This window comes from Sapajus apella, unplaced genomic scaffold, assembly GCF_009761245.1.
Source record: "Sapajus apella isolate SASKATOON/1434 unplaced genomic scaffold, GSC_monkey_1.0 scaffold21, whole genome shotgun sequence".
Lineage (NCBI taxonomy): Eukaryota > Metazoa > Chordata > Mammalia > Primates > Cebidae > Sapajus > Sapajus apella.
The window spans coordinates 24,992,456-25,007,708 of record NW_022436961.1 but is presented as its reverse complement, the minus strand read 5'-3'; the positions used below and the strand labels follow the sequence as shown (position 1 = coordinate 25,007,708).

The window sequence follows — 15,253 nt, the reverse complement described above, 5'->3', positions numbered from 1 at the left end:
TTCACTCCTGTAATCCCAGCACTTTGGGAGGCCGAAGTGTGGGCGGTTGCATGAGACTAGGAGTTTAAGACTAGCCTGGGCAACATGGCAAAACCCTGTCTCTACTAAAAATACAGTAATTAGCTGGGCATGGTGGTATACGCCTGTGGTCCCAGGTACTTGGAAGGCTGAAGTAGGAGGATCACTTGAGCCTGGGAGGTCAAGGCCACAGTGAGCCATGATCGAGCTGCTGCACTCCAGCCTGGGGGACAGAGTGAGACACTGTCTCAGAGGGTTAAAAAAAGGGGGAATGGAGAGGCTTACTGATGATAAGTGGGGATGGAGGGGGATGCTTTCTGCTCTGTCTTTGAAGATCTTCACTTGGAGGTATTAAGTAGATTCCAGTCTTGGACTGGCATCTGTGTGTGCGTCCCTAACTCAGTAACACAGCCCCTCTCTGCCCAAGGAACTGGCCTGACACTTCAAGATTGCTCGACCAGACGCTGCTGTCCCTTCTAAGCATGACACTCCGCAACTAGTTAAACTCTGCCCTCAGTTTTCCCTCTCTGTCACAGGGGTACCACAGTGTGTCCTCTGCCCATCCTACACTCAACCACAGCTCTCTGTACAGAGGCAAGTTGTTGGTACAATCATCCCTTGAAATCAGCAGGGGACTGGTTCCAAGACACCCTCACCGCCTCCAGGATACCAAAATCTACAGTTGCTCAAGTTCCTGACATAAAATGGCTTAGTATTTGCACATAACCTACGCACTTCCTCCCTACAGACTTTAAACCATCTTTAAGTTACTTATAGTATCAAATATAATGTAATCGCCAAGTAACTAGTTTCTATACTGTGTTTATTTGTATTCTTTGTCATTGTTATATTGTTAGTTTTGTTTCTTTTCTCAAATACTTACCATCTGTGGTTGATTGAACCCACAGACACAGAGACTGAGAGCTGACTGTACTGCAAAGTATCTAATAAGGACACAGGGCCTGTAGGCTAGCCTTCCACCCACCTGGTTTTCAGATCTGTGTCACCATGAGGGGAGCAGACAGCGTGAGGCTGGGCCCCAGCCTCCACAGCAGGCAGGCCTGCCTTCTCTCCTAGGTCTAAAAGAAAACTCTTTTCTTTGGCAGCTCTGTGGACCAGAGTTGACTAAGTGATATTTCCCCCCACCCTGAATCTAGTGGGTTGAATACTATCCCCCAAAAATAACTATCTACCTGAAATCTCAGAAAGTGGCTTTATTTGGAAATAGAGATTGTGCAGATAAAATCAGTTAAGGATGTCAACATAAAATTGTCCTAGATTTATGACGGGCCCTAAATCCAATGACCTATGTCTTTTTTTTTTTTGTAGACAGAGTTTTGCTCTTGTTGCCTAGGCCAGAGTGCAATGACACAATCTCAGCTCGATGCAACCTCAGCCTTCTCCTGCCTCAGCCTTCCAAGTAACTGGGATTACAGGGATGCGCCATCACGCACAGCTAATTTTGTATTTTTAGTAGAGATGGTGTTTCTCCATGTTGGTCACGCTGGTCTTAAATTCCTGATCTCAGGTGATCTGCCTGCCTCGGCCTCCCAAAGTGTTGGGATTACAGGCATGAACCACCATGCCCAGCCCTATGTCTTTATAAGAGAAAGAAAAGGGAGATTTGGACATGCAGAGACACACACCAAGAGGGGAAGGCCAGGTGAAGATACAGTCAGAGATGGGAGTGGTGCGGCCACAAGCCAAGGAATGCCAGGAGCCACCAAAAGCTGGGAAATGAAGGAAGCATTCTCCCCTACAGCTGTCAGAGGGATTATGGTCCTGGTGACACCTGCATGTCACACTGCTGGCCTCTGGACTTGTGAGAGAATACAATTCTGTCATTTTTAAGCCACCAAGTTTCTGATAACTTGTTGGGGGAGTCATGGGACACAGATCCATGGGTAAATACTTTGGTGCTAGAATTAACACCTGATCATGTTGAGCTGTAGCTGGCAGAATGCTAAGACGACTCCAGTGACCCTCACCAGTGTGTAGGCGGGACCATACACATGAGACGTCACTCCTGGGATCACGGCACATTGTGTGGCAAAAGTGAGTCTGCGGGTATTTGCCGACCAACTTAGTTGACCTAAGACAAATAAATTACCCTGAGTGGGCCAGAACGAATCTGGCGAGCCCTTAAAAGGGATGGCTCCTTTCGGCAAAAAGAGTTGAAGCTGAGAAAGACTCAATGTGGGCAAGAGGCTGGGTCACCGGGGATGGAGGGGACCACGTGGAAAGGAAATATGGGGGCCTTTAGAAACTGAGAGTGTTTCCTGGCTGACAGCCAGCAATGAAAAACAGGAGTGAGGAGGCAATGGACCTCAGCTCCATAGCCACAAGGAGCTGCATTTTCCACAACCACTTGAGCCTGGCAGAGGCCCCGAAGCCCCAGCTGACACCCTAAGTTTAGTCTTCTAGCACCCCCAGCAAAGAAGCCAGTCATGCAGTACTCTGACTTCTGGCCCAAGGAATTGTGAGACGGGCGACGCACAGTGGCTCACGCCTGTAATCCCAGAACTGTGGGAGGCCGAGGCGAGATGATCATGAGCTTGAGATCGGGACCATCCTGGCCAACACGGTGAAACCCTGTCTCTACTAAAAATACAAAAATTAGCTGGGCATGGGGGTGCGTGCCTGTAGTCTCAGCTACTCGGGGGACTGAAGCAAGAGAAGTGCTTGAACCCAAGAGGGGGAGGTTGCAGTGGGCTGAGATCGCGCCACTGCATTCCAGCCTGGTGACAAAGCGAGATTCTGTCTCTCACAAAAAAAAAAAAAAAAAAAAAAAAAAAGAATTCTGAAATGATAAATGGGTGTGTGTCATACTAATACACTTATCTGTTCTGATAGACAGACCTCCACTCTCCAGACCAGTGAAGTGTCAAGTCCTGGTCACAGGTGACAGAGCCAGGCAGTCTGGGTCTCTGCACTCCTTCCTATCCCAGTTTACTTCCAATGAACCCACTCTTCTGACACACGCCTACCAAGAGTGGGTGGTACGGAAATGAGCGGTAGTGGGTTCCGATGGTAGACCAGGCAGGCCTTACAGCTTCTAACATTAGGCTACGGTTCTGGTCTCACAAAGAATTCTAAAGCTAGAAACTGGACAGGAGTACTGTTTAAGACAAATACAGGCCAGATGTGGTGGCTCACACCTGTAATCCCAGCACTTTGGGAGGCCAAGGCAGGAGGATCACCTGAGGTCAGGAGTTTGAGACCAGCCTGACCAACATGGAGAAACCCGTCTCTACTAAAAAATACAAAACTAGCTGGGCGTGGTGGCGCATGCCTGTAATCTCAGCTACTTGGGAGGCTGAGGCAGAAAATCACTTGAACCTGGGAGGCGGAGGCTGTGGTGAGCCAAGATCGCACCTTTGCACTGTAGTCTGGGCAACAAGAGTGAACTGCAGAGAGGGAGAGCGTAGCCGAGTAGGCACAGATCTGAATGGGGTATGCAGCAGGTAAGACACTGATCAAGAGTTCAGTACATCCCAGTGCAGCTCTGGGTGCAGAATCAGAGTATTTGAAGCGCTTGCCTCTCCCTCCAGATGTTATCATCTGAAAGGTGAGTTGAGTCAAATAATCAACAGTCCACATGTGGAAATGTGTATTAATCAAGGCCACGATAATAAGAGCAAAACCAGTGGAAAATAACCTTCACTCCAACTAAGAAAATGACTGAGAGGGTTTTTCACTGTTGGAGAAAAAGTCATAATGAAAAGGGAAAGACTAAAATAAAAAGGAATTTATGAGGTTAGATCAGAATCAGAAGTAGCAGGACAAACTCAAATTTTTTAGTAAACATGTATACAGATAGGTACTGAATTATCTGTTTTCCAGCTTTGTCTGCTAAGAGGACCTAGAAGCAATGACACCTCCAGTAGCAATGAACATACCTAGCAACCAGACCTTGTTTTTTAAACACCATTCTCCAATAAAGGAAACCAGAACCCCTTGAAGAAGTGGCTGATTCTAGGGCTGGGGCAGAGAAGTTACAAGATGAGCATGGAATATTTTGTAGTACCAGAAATTAAGGAAACATTAAAAAAAAAAAAAAAAAAGGCATGGGCTTCCCAGAAGAACCAGGAGACAACTAGAAGGAGCTCCTAAATTGTCAAAGTTAGAACAATTGGAGCCACAAATAATATTCTTCTTTTTTTTTTTTTTGAAATGGAGTCTTGCACTGTTGCCTGGGCTGGAGTGCAATGGCACAATCTCGGCTCACTGCAACCTCTGCCTCATGGGTTTAAGCAATTTTCCTGCCGCAGCCTCCCGAATAGCTGGGATTACAGGTGCCCGCCACCATGCCCAGCTAATTTTTGGTATTTTTTTTAGTATAGACAGGGTTTCACTATGTTGCCCAGTCTGGTCTCGAACTCCTGACCTCGTGATCCACCTGCCTTGCTGTTATTATTCAATTTTAACCCATAGACTAAAATCTGGGCTGGGCGCAGTGGCTCACACCTGCAATCTTAGCACTTTGGGAGGCTGAGGCAGGCAGATCACATGAGGTCGGGAGTTCGAGACCAGCCTAACCAACATAAAGAAACCCCGTCTCTACTAAAAATACAAAATTAGCCAGGCATGGTGGGTCATGACCGTAGTCCCAGCTACTCGGGAGACTGAGGCAGGAGACTCACTTGAACCCGGGAGGTGGAGGCTGTAGTGAGCCGATATCATGCCATTGGGCTCCATCCTGGGCAATAACAAAACTCCTTCTCCAAAAAATAAAATTTAATTTAAAAAGTTAAAAAAAAATAAAATCTGATTATGAATAATCAAATGCATAAATAAATGGGAAAGCAGAGCCAGCTCTTGCTTACAAAAAATTCTAATAAATAAATGTAGAAGAGGAAAATAGAGAATCATTAGGCAAACATCACAATAATCATTGCTGCAAGCAGGGTCCACAGATGGATGCTAAAATTTGGGGATGAAAGCACAAGGAGAAACAGATTTGCATAGTCTCAAAGTATCTCCTGAAACTACAAAGGGAAAGAAGGATAACTTTCAGTTTATCCATTTTTTTTTGAGATGGAGTCTCATTCTGTTACCCAGGCCGCAGTGCAAGGGCTCAATCTCAGCTCACTTCAACCTCCGCCTCCTGGGTTCAAGCAATTCTCCTGTCTCAGCCTCCCAAGTAGCTGGGACTACAGGCACATGTCACCATGCCCGGCTAATTTTTGTATTTTTAGTAGACACAGGGTTTCACCATGTTGAGCAGGCTGGTCTTGAACTTCCGACCTCAGGTGATCTGCCCACCTTGGCCTCCCAAAATGCTGGGATTATAGGCGTGAGCCACGGTACCCAGCCCCATTCAGTTTTTATAAAAAACAACCACCACAAACAAACAAACAAACAAAAAACGTTTTTTCAGTGTGGAAATCAAGCAGACACCAACCAAGTAATCCAGGTAAATATCACCAGTAAGAAAATACTCCGGGCTGGGTGTGGTGGCTCACGCCTATAATCCCAACACTTTGGGAGGCTGAGACTAGTGGACCCTCCTGAGGTTGGGAGTTCAAGACCAGCTGGCCAACATGGAGAAACTCCATCTCTACTAAAAATACAAAATTAGTTGGGTGTGGTGGTGCATGTCTGTAATCCCAGCTACTCAGGAGGATGATGCAGGAGAATCGCTTGGACTTGGGAGGGAGAGCTTGTGGTGAGCGGAGATTTTGCCATTGCACTCCAGTCTAGTTAACAAGAGCAAAACTCCATCTCAAAAAAAAAAAAAAAAAAAAAAAAAAAAAAAAACAGAAAAGGAAATCCTCGGACATGGCACGGCTGGTGCAGTGACTCACACCTGTAATCTCAATACTTTGGGAGGCTGAGGTGGGAGAATCGCTTGAACCCAGGAGGTGCAAGTTGTAGTGAGCCAAGATCACACCACTGCCCTCCAGCCTGGGCACAGAGTGAGACCCTGTCTCAAAAAAAACAAAACAAAACACCTGTGTCATGATCGATACCATGAAAGGATGCAACACCGCTTTATGTTCCAACATTCTAACAAGAAAAGAGGGAGAGGCTGCCACAGATTGCATCTGACTAGGGCCAAATAACTAAACGCGGTGTGGGACCCCAGATCAGATCCTGGAAACAGCCAAAGGACACTGGTGAAAACATTGGTGACATTTAAATAAGACCTGCAGTTTAGTCAACAGTGTTATGCCGGTGTTGATTTCCTGCTTCTGATTATGTAATTATAATCTGGGGTGAGGAATATAAAGGAATTCTGCTATATTTTTGCAACTCTTCTGTACCTCTAAAATTAGTTCAAAATAAAAGTACAAAATAAAAGGAAATGGTTAAGCAAACTAAGATACAGCCATAAGACAGACTAAATGCTTAGGGAGAATTTTTTTTTTTTTTGAGATGGAGTCTTGCTCTGTCACCCAGCGTGCGCAGTGGCACGATCTCAGCTAACTGTAACCTCCGACTCCCGTCTTCAAGAGATTCTCCTGCCTCAGCCTCCTGAGAAGCTGGGATTACCGGTGCCCACCACTGTTCCCAGCTAATTTTTGTATTTTCAGTAGAAACTGGATTTCGCCATCTTGGCCAGGTTGGTCTCAAACTCCTAATCTCATGATCCACCCACCTGGCCTAGGGAGAAATTCTGATGTCAAGATAAGATGGGAGTAGACAGCCAATATCTCCCCCCCCACCAAAAAAAAAAAAAAAAAAACGGTAAGGAACTATGCCAATATGTAAGCAGACTGCAGCGGGATTATCGACTCCCCCTGTCCCAAATACTTTTTGCACTTTACAATATGCAAGCATCACTTTTGACCATCAGAAGAAAATACAGTTGACAAAAATACCAAACAATGGTTTAGAGGAATTCTGTGTCACATAGCTAATCACATCCATTAGAGTTTCTGGGAGAGACTTTTAAGGGCTATGTTCAGGCTGGAAGTGGGGTTGCTCCATGCTTCTGACGGCTAAGGAAGGAGGCAGGAGGCTGGAGGAAGTGCGCTGGTGAGGGAATGAAGTCGCTCCACATAGGAGCAGGCCAAGCTGGGCGCGCGCCTGTAATCCCAGTACTCTGGGAGGCCGAGGGAGGAATGTGACTTGAGGTCAGGACTTCGAGACCAGCCTGGCCAACAGGTGAACCCTTGTGTCTACTAAAATCACAAAAATTAGCCAGGTGTGGTGGCCTGTGCCTGGAGTCCCAGCGACCTGGGAGACTGAGCGGGGAGAATCACTTGAGCTCAGGAGAGGGAGGTTGCAGTCAGCTAAGATCGCACCACTCCACTCCAGCCTGGGTGACAGAATGAGACCCTGTCTCACTCCGGAAAAAGAAAAAGAGCAGGCTGACAGGCTGCACCCCAAGACAGAGGGCTGCTGGTACAGAACAGTTAAGTCTTCCATGTGGAAACAGCTCCATGTTAGAAGAGAACACTTGTACCTTAGACCACCAAGCCATTCAAGACTCCTGGACCCAGCCTACATTTCCAGCCACCTCACTTGCTGCTCCCTCTTATCAGCCACACCATCCCACCATTCACTCACCTCTCCCTACCAGGACCCTGCTCTCTCCCCTTCCTTCCTAGCTTTCAAGATGTGGCTCAGTCCCTCCCCAGGAAGCCTTCTCTGCCGGCTCCTGCCTTTCCTCCTCTGGCCTCATCAAGTACTTCTCCTCTGTTCTACTCACTGCAGCTTCAGGAAGGCCACAGCCTGCATCTGACTTTCCACATGTGCACAGCTCCTCACACATTTCACAAGCATCTCAGGAATGGAGATGGTACTTAGCAGCTCTCTTAGCTGACCGCCACAGGACTGATCACAGCCCCCAGGTCACCAGTCCCTCCCTGCAGCCAACAGCCCCTTACCAGGTGGCCGACCTCCCCCAACTCCCCACCCCACCACCTGCTGTCACCATTGCCGGTTCCAGTGCCAAGAGCCAGCTTTATGCGGTTCTATTTATTTAAATGGTTATGATTTATTTACATAACAACTGAAGGCTAGGCATCGCGGCTCACGCTTTTAATCCCAGCACTTTGGGAGGCCAAAGCCGGTAGATCACTTGAGGTCAGGAGTTTGAGACCAGTGTGGCCAACATGGAGAAACCCCATCTCTACTAAAAATACAAAAAATTAGCTGGGCGTGGTGGTGCGTGCCTGTAATTCCAGCTACTTGACAGGCTGAGGCAGGAGAATCGCTTGAACTTGGGAGGTAGAGTGAGCTGAGATTACACCACTGTACTCCAGCCTGGGTGACAGAGAGAGACAGTCTCAGGAAAAACAAAAAGGAAAAAACAAAAAAACCATAAAAAAATAAATGCAGGCCGGGCAAGCTGGCTCACGCCTGTATTTCCAGCCGAGATGGGTGGGTCACCTGAGGTCGGGAGTTTGAGACCAGCCTGACCAACATGGTGAAACCCTGTCTCTACTAAATCCAAAAAATGAGCTGGGCGTGGTGGTGGGAGCCTGTAATCCAGCTACTTGGAAGGCTGAGGAAGGAGAATCGCTTGAACCCGGGAGTGGAGGTTGTAGTGAGCCAAGATTGTGCCACTGCACTCCAGCCTGGGCAACCAGAATGAACACTCTGTCTTACATAAATAAATAAATAAATAAATTAAATAAATGCAGAGGCAGGAGAGTCGCTTGAACCTGGGAGGCAGAGGTTGCGGAAGCGGAGATGGCACCATCGCACTCCAGCCGGGGCAACAGAGTGAAACTGTCTCAAAAAAATAAATAAAATTAAAATAAATGCAAAGAAAAATGTGTGATTTCTTAGAAAAGTAAATCAAGTGATCTAGAACAGCAATTTTGAAATGACTGTCTTTATGACACCTGGGGTCCCTGAGGTAAAAGGCTATTTTTATTCTAATATTCAGCCATTAAAAGCTTTTCACTCTCACTTTTCAGAAGCTACATGAAATGTGATATGTGCTTGTGTCATCTTGAGTTTTTGAGAAATTTCTATGGTAGAAGTTTAGGGTATAATATATAAGTGTTCTCAGGTTAGCACAATTTGTTCTCACAACCTTTAACTGACTTCTTAACAGCAAATTTAAGTTATGCCTATTATAATCTGTTCTCTCATTATCATCCAATAAAATAATTATTTTCAAATCCTGAACTTTCTAAAAATGTAAAAGCAAGGCCATTCTTTTGACTATTTTGGAAAACAGTTATTTTTCATGAAACATTTTTTATGCTAACATGTAATAGCCTTACTTTTGCTTTATAAGTGAATAAATAACTATTTTTAAATTTCTCAGTTTGGATGCTGAGGCAGAAGGATCACTTGAAGCCAGGAGTTCAAGACTAGATTTGGCAACATAGTGAGGCCATGTCTCAGAAAAAAAGTTTTCTCAGTTTTAATTTTTAGTACACTATACAGATAGCCACACATACAAAAGGCAATGTAAGGCGTCCTAGGATCAAAAAGTTTGAGAATTACTAATCTAGAAAGACTGGTTGCAAATGGGAAAATAAAACGCTGAAATTAAACTAAGTATGTTTTACAAATATCTCTTGTCTTTGCTTTCTTTTTTTATTTAATGAAAGTGAATTAATAGATGTGTGGGGTATTTAACCTTTCACCCAGGGATTGCACTTCACAGATGTATTCTGCAGTCATAGGTGGGGACAGGGTGATATGCGTGTTGGTTAAAAAAGATGGTTCCCCCATACTATGGAATACTACACAGCTATGACAGCGTGCTAAAAGCATTCTATGTGCTGATATGGAAAAGATCTTAATAAAGTTGCTAGGTGAAGAAAGCAAGGTGCTGAATGTTTAAAACGCTACCTTGGAGCATTTATTGAAAAGCTGGGGGAAGACAAGGTTTTGTTGTTTTTTTACCGTTTTGATTTTTCAACCATGTGAATGTGGAGCCCAGTAGAAAATTAAAAAAAAAACTTTTTCTTTTTTTTGAGACGGAGTCTCACTCGGGAGGCTAGAGTGCAATGGCACGATCTTGGCTCACTGCAACCTCCACCTCTTGGGTTCAAGCGATTCTCCTGCCTCAGCCTCCCAAGTAGCTGGGATTACAGGCGCACATCACCACGATAGGCTAATTTTTTTTTTTTGTATCTTTAGTAGAGATGTGGTTTCACCATGTTAGCCAGGCTAGTCTCAAACTCCTAACCCTGTGATCCACCTGCCTCAGCCTCCCAAAGGGAAAAAAAATTTAATAAAGGAAATCAGAAATTACAGGTAATACATTTAGGTATGATTTTTACATATAAACAATTTCTAAGTCTAAATAAGGGATCTAAAGACTCAAAGAAAAGGCCTTGGTGCTAAATCAAAGTTTTGGTGAATAAAAATACATGCATGTTTTAAAGACAAATGATTTAAGACATGCAGTTTTTTTTTTTAAGATTCTCAACTTTTGGCCAGGCGCGGTGGCTCACGCCTGTAATCCCAGCACTTTGGGAGGCCAAGGCAGGCAGATCACGAGGTCAAGAGATGGAGACCATCCTGGCCAATATGGTGAAACCTCGGCTCTGCTAAAAATAAAAAAGTTAGCTGGGCGTGGTGGTGCATGCCTGTAGTCCCAGCTACTCGGGAGGCTGAGGCAGGAGAATTGCTTGAACCCGGGAGGCGGAGGTTGCAGTGAGCCGAGATAGTGCCACTGCACTCCAGCCTGGCGCCTGGTGACAGAGTGAGACTCTGTCTCAAAAAAATATATAAAAAATCAAAAAATTAAAATTAAAAAAAAGATTCCAAACTTTTATCTGATTTTTAATTAACTACTAATACTGAGCACCCTGCCTGAGAGAGTCATCAGGAACTCAGAGGTAATAAAGGTAGGACAGTCACCTTCTCACTCCACCAAGCCCCAGGATTCTCCAGGGCCTGCCCCTACAGGGAGGTTGGGACACCTAACAGCAGCCAGATCTCCAGTTGCCAAGGTGGGGAATTTGGTTTCCCATGGCTGGGCACCCTGGGCTCCCTTGGGCAGGGCAATTCTGTGGCTTGCCTGGCCTCTTCTTGTGCAGGTCAGAGGTTCCCAGCTTCTGCAACTCTGCCTCTGCCGGGCCCAAATGGGGGCCCCCTCTGAGAGGCTTAATGCGCAAGTGGGACAAGACAGTGGGGCTTCGTGACCCTGTGTCCCAGGGTCTGCCCTCCTGTCCCCTAGGTGGGCATGAGGCCCTTGGCTGGTGGCAGTTGAGCGGACGGACTCTGGACTCATTATCTCCTGGCTTTCCACCAACGCGCGAGCCTCGAGGTCAGAGAAGTCCCACTACAGACATCCTGTGAGTCCCAGCTGGGCTAAGCAGCAGGCCCCTTCCCTGCTCACTCCCCAGCCTCCCATGTCTCCAGGGAGTCTGAAAAGAGAAAGAGACTCATCCAGAAGAAATTAACACCCCCTCCCTCAATAATCACAGGGACAAATGGTCCCTTCCTCTTCTAGTTTTCTTTTTTTTTTTTTTGAGGCAGAGTATAGCTCTTGTTGCCCAGGCTAGAGTGCAATGGTGCGATCTTGGCTCACTGCAACCTCCCCCTCCCAGGTTCAAGCAATTCTCCTGCCTCAGCCTCCCAAGTAGCTGGGATTACAGGAATGCACCACCATGCCCAACTAATTTTGTATCTTTAGTAGAGACGGGGTTTCTCCATGTAGATTAAGTTGGTCTCAAACACCCATCCTCAGGCGATCCACCAGCCTCAGCCTCCCAAAGTGCTGGGATTACAGGCATGAGCCACCGCACCCAGCCCTTCTGTTTCCAAGCAAAGCCTGGAGGCGTCAACAATTTCATAATCACATTTAGGATCAAAAATAGAACCCTTATTTGGTCTTCTCCATCAAGTCTCTTGGCCACTGGCAACCACGTGATTCAGGAACACCAATTTACCTACCTGGATCCAATTTCTTTCTATGTAAAATAAAGGGATGGGACTCCAAGATCACCAAAGCCAGAACATACAATGGTTCTGGGGCTCAACAACAAGGCCGAGCGTTACCTTCGCCAGGTCAGGTGGCAGCAGGCTATTATTCTGGCACAGTAGGGAGAGGGAAGTCCTGGTTCCCAGGCACACACAATCTACCCACAGCACTGCTGTGTAAACCCCACGATTCTGCAAATACTGGACATGCATTGAGGTTCCTCTTGGAATAGTGCAGGGTGTGAGCAGGTAAGGAAGGAGGAAGAAGGGAAGCAGGGTTTAAAAACAGAACCAGTCCAGTGAGTGATACGTATCCTACACACACGCACACCCAACGGTGCCCACACACACAAGCACACACGCACCATGCAGGCACACACCAGCTTGTCACTCCTTCCCGGCTACCATCAGCCCAGAGAAGGGGCATTTCTTCTCTGAAGAAATCAGAGTAGCTCCCAGAAATAAAGGTGGAAAAAAATTTCTTTTCAGTAAGATTGCCCAGTTGATCTGTGGGACAACCCCTGGCAGGCCATGGAAAAGCTGCCTTCCCAGAAGGGCAGGAAAATTACCTCCATTTTGCCAAGGAAGAGATGAATCAACCCTATGTCCGGCCTCACACCATTCCTACAACCCAACCCAACTATCAGCCTCTGGGACCCCTAAATAACCCACTCCACCCCACAAAAATGATGACGATGAGAATGATGACAAGCCGTCTACTATGTTCCAGGCAAAATCACGACATCCCGCAAGCCAGTGAGAACACAGGTTAACAAATTTCTCACTGCTGGAAAGTGACGGGGCCAGGACTTGAACAGAGACCCACCTATCTCAAAAGCTTTGAGTTCCTCCGCCACGGGCAGAACCGTGTCTAGCGGGGTGCTGGCTCTCTGAACTGAATTGTGCAGAGAGCACAGAGGCCTCTCTTGTGCTGCTATCTTGCTCTTCATCTGTGGATGCTGTTTCTCCCCAAGAGTCTGCACTGGAAGGGTGGTGGCCAGGCCGTCTGCATGCACCCATCACTGCAGAACCCAGAGACCAGGCACTGTGTACCTACGTGCTAAATGTCCCAGAGCCCATAATATATATATATATTTTCTTGAGACGGAGTCTCGCTCTGTCACCAGGCTGCAGTGCAGTGGTGCAGTCTCGGTTCACTGTAAACTTCATCTTCCGGGTTCAAGCGATTCTCCTGCCTCAGCCTCCCGAATAGCTGGGATTACACCACCCCCCAGCTAATTTTTGCATTTTTAATAGAGATAGGGTTTCACCATGGATGGGTTCGATCTCCTGACCTTGTGATCCGCCCACCTCAGCCTCCCAAAGTGCTGGGATTACAGGCATGAGCCACCTTGCCCAGTCGAGCCCACAGTTCTTACTCTGGTCTAAATGAAAAGGCTGACGATGCAGCTGCCCCCGCCGAAAGTCCTCAGGTCTGCGGGTTCCTCCAGCCTCTGCGCTGGCTGGCCCGCTGTCAGTCAACACCTGGATCTTAACTCCCCCTTAGCACTGCCCTCTCTCAAGGCCCCAGAGGCCAGATGAGTAACAAATGATAAACTAAGCAAGAACTTGCTTTTGGCCTGGCCCTTTGGGAAGAGACAGTATGCAGAGGATTGCCCTCCACTCTCTGGGGCCCTATAGTCTTACCCGCAAACCAACCCTAGGAAGAGGACCACCAGCCTATCTCCTGGCTACCACACAGGTGATGGGAAACTCATCTCTCTGAGCCTCCACCAGGAAAAGGAACATGTGGCTTTTCATCCCAGTTGCTAAGTTAGGATTCTGGACATCCCTTCTCTTGCTTTACCAAGCATGCAAGTTCCTCTCCATATTTAGGGCTTGTGTTACAAGAGGTAAGGATTACAGAATTATATATACTGTGGATGAGACCTAGTTTGACCGTAGTACCCTCCCAAGGTCAGAGGGCAGGTTAGGAGCAGAGCAGGGAGAGAGGGCAGAGCTAACTCCCAGGCCACTCCTCCCCAGTAGGCACATCTGTGCCAATGGCCTGGGGCTCCTAGGAAAAGCAACTAACGACATAAACCCAAAGCAGGCTTGCTCCAGGAAGAAGGGTCACGTCAAAGCTGCTCCTACCCCCATGATTCCATTCAGGCCACAAGACAGCACTCAGCCACTGCCCAAATCGTGTCTGGAGTCCTCCGGTACAGCAGGGCCCTTTAACTGTTTAGAGAAGCCTCTCTTTGGAACCCAGGCCTAGGCATGCACCAGATCCTCAAAAGTGAACCCCTAGTCCAGAGCTGAAGAAATTTTCCCGGCTCAACTGGACCTCAGGATCAGAGATGAAACTGCTCGGATGGTGACATTTTGTCCCACCTCCTCATCCACCAAGAGGGGGCAGCCTGAAGCCGACCACCAAAGTTGGTCACTAAAGACCAAAAATAGCCAGAAAGCCATCCTCGCGGGCAAGCCAGGTTGGGATTCGCTCAGCCAGAAGATTGGGGATGTGTATCTTCTTGGAGGAGGTGGACTGGCGGGGGCCGGGGGACGCAGCTCCTGGAAAGCAAAGTCCAGACCCCAGCGCCCCATGGAGCCGCCCCTCAGATTGGCTACCTACTGTCTGCGATCTGCGTCCTTGTCCGCGCGAGGGCTCTGGAAGCCCGACTCAGCCTTCGGCGCGGCGACCCACGCTCTGGGCACCCTTCTGCGGCTCTCGCATCCCGCGCCCTCCAGGCGGACGGGCCGCGCCTTGACCTCTCCCCTCGCCATCGCGGCACCGCGGCCAGGTGCAGCCTCCACCCGGGGGTCCCGGCGTACGCGGGTGGTGCCGGGTCCTCGGCGCAGCGCTGTCCCCGCCCCCACCCGGTGCCCCAGCCTGGAGCGCGCGGCTCCTCCGCCGCTGCCCATCCCGCGGTCCCTCGCGTCCCCGCCCTCACCTGGGGTTCGGAGGCAGCCCCAGCCCTGCGCAGCCTCACCGCAAGGCCCCGGCGGCCGGCAGCGGCTGGAAGAGCAGCTCTGCTCGTTCGTTCGTGCAGACACCCGCGCCGACCCCGCTCGCTGCGTCCGGGCCCCGACTCTGCGCGCATGCCCGGCTATATACCCGGCGCGTCAGCGGCCGGGCCCGCCTCCAGCCCGCCCCCGGCCCGCCCCGCTCGCCCCGGGACTGCCACGTGGGGCCGGCGCGCCGGGGACCTGGCCAGCCTGCGTCCTCCTGCGCCTCGCAGCCCTGGCTGTGGTAGGCGCTCCCACCCTCCATCCTCCAGCCCCGCCGCGAGCTCTGGCTGTGACTTCCGAGGGCCCCTTCCTGCTTCCGAAAACCTCCCGGGAAGACCTGCTCCCCGGGCGCGGAAAACTTTCACCGCCTGGCCTCCACCCCGCACCGCCTGGAGGAGAGTCCTACCCACTCGATTTGAATGTGCATTTTACCACTGCT

General features: G+C 48.7%; 1 protein-coding gene across 5 annotated transcripts in view; it reads right to left on the bottom strand.

Annotated features, from left to right (window-relative positions):
* SLC39A14 (solute carrier family 39 member 14) overlaps positions 1 to 14,912 on the bottom strand; it is a 54,393-nt gene extending 39,481 nt beyond the window's left edge. For 2 of the 5 annotated variants that reach the window (XM_032288475.1, XM_032288474.1), the window contains exon 1: positions 14,757 to 14,912. In XM_032288475.1, the coding sequence (XP_032144366.1) occupies positions 14,757 to 14,906 (150 nt within the window). In that variant the 5' untranslated portion in view covers positions 14,907 to 14,912. The remainder of the gene's footprint in view (positions 1 to 14,756) is intronic. The other 3 variants (XM_032288476.1, XM_032288479.1, XM_032288478.1) reach the window with 3 other exon arrangements.
* Positions 14,913 to 15,253: the final 341 nt, after the last annotated feature.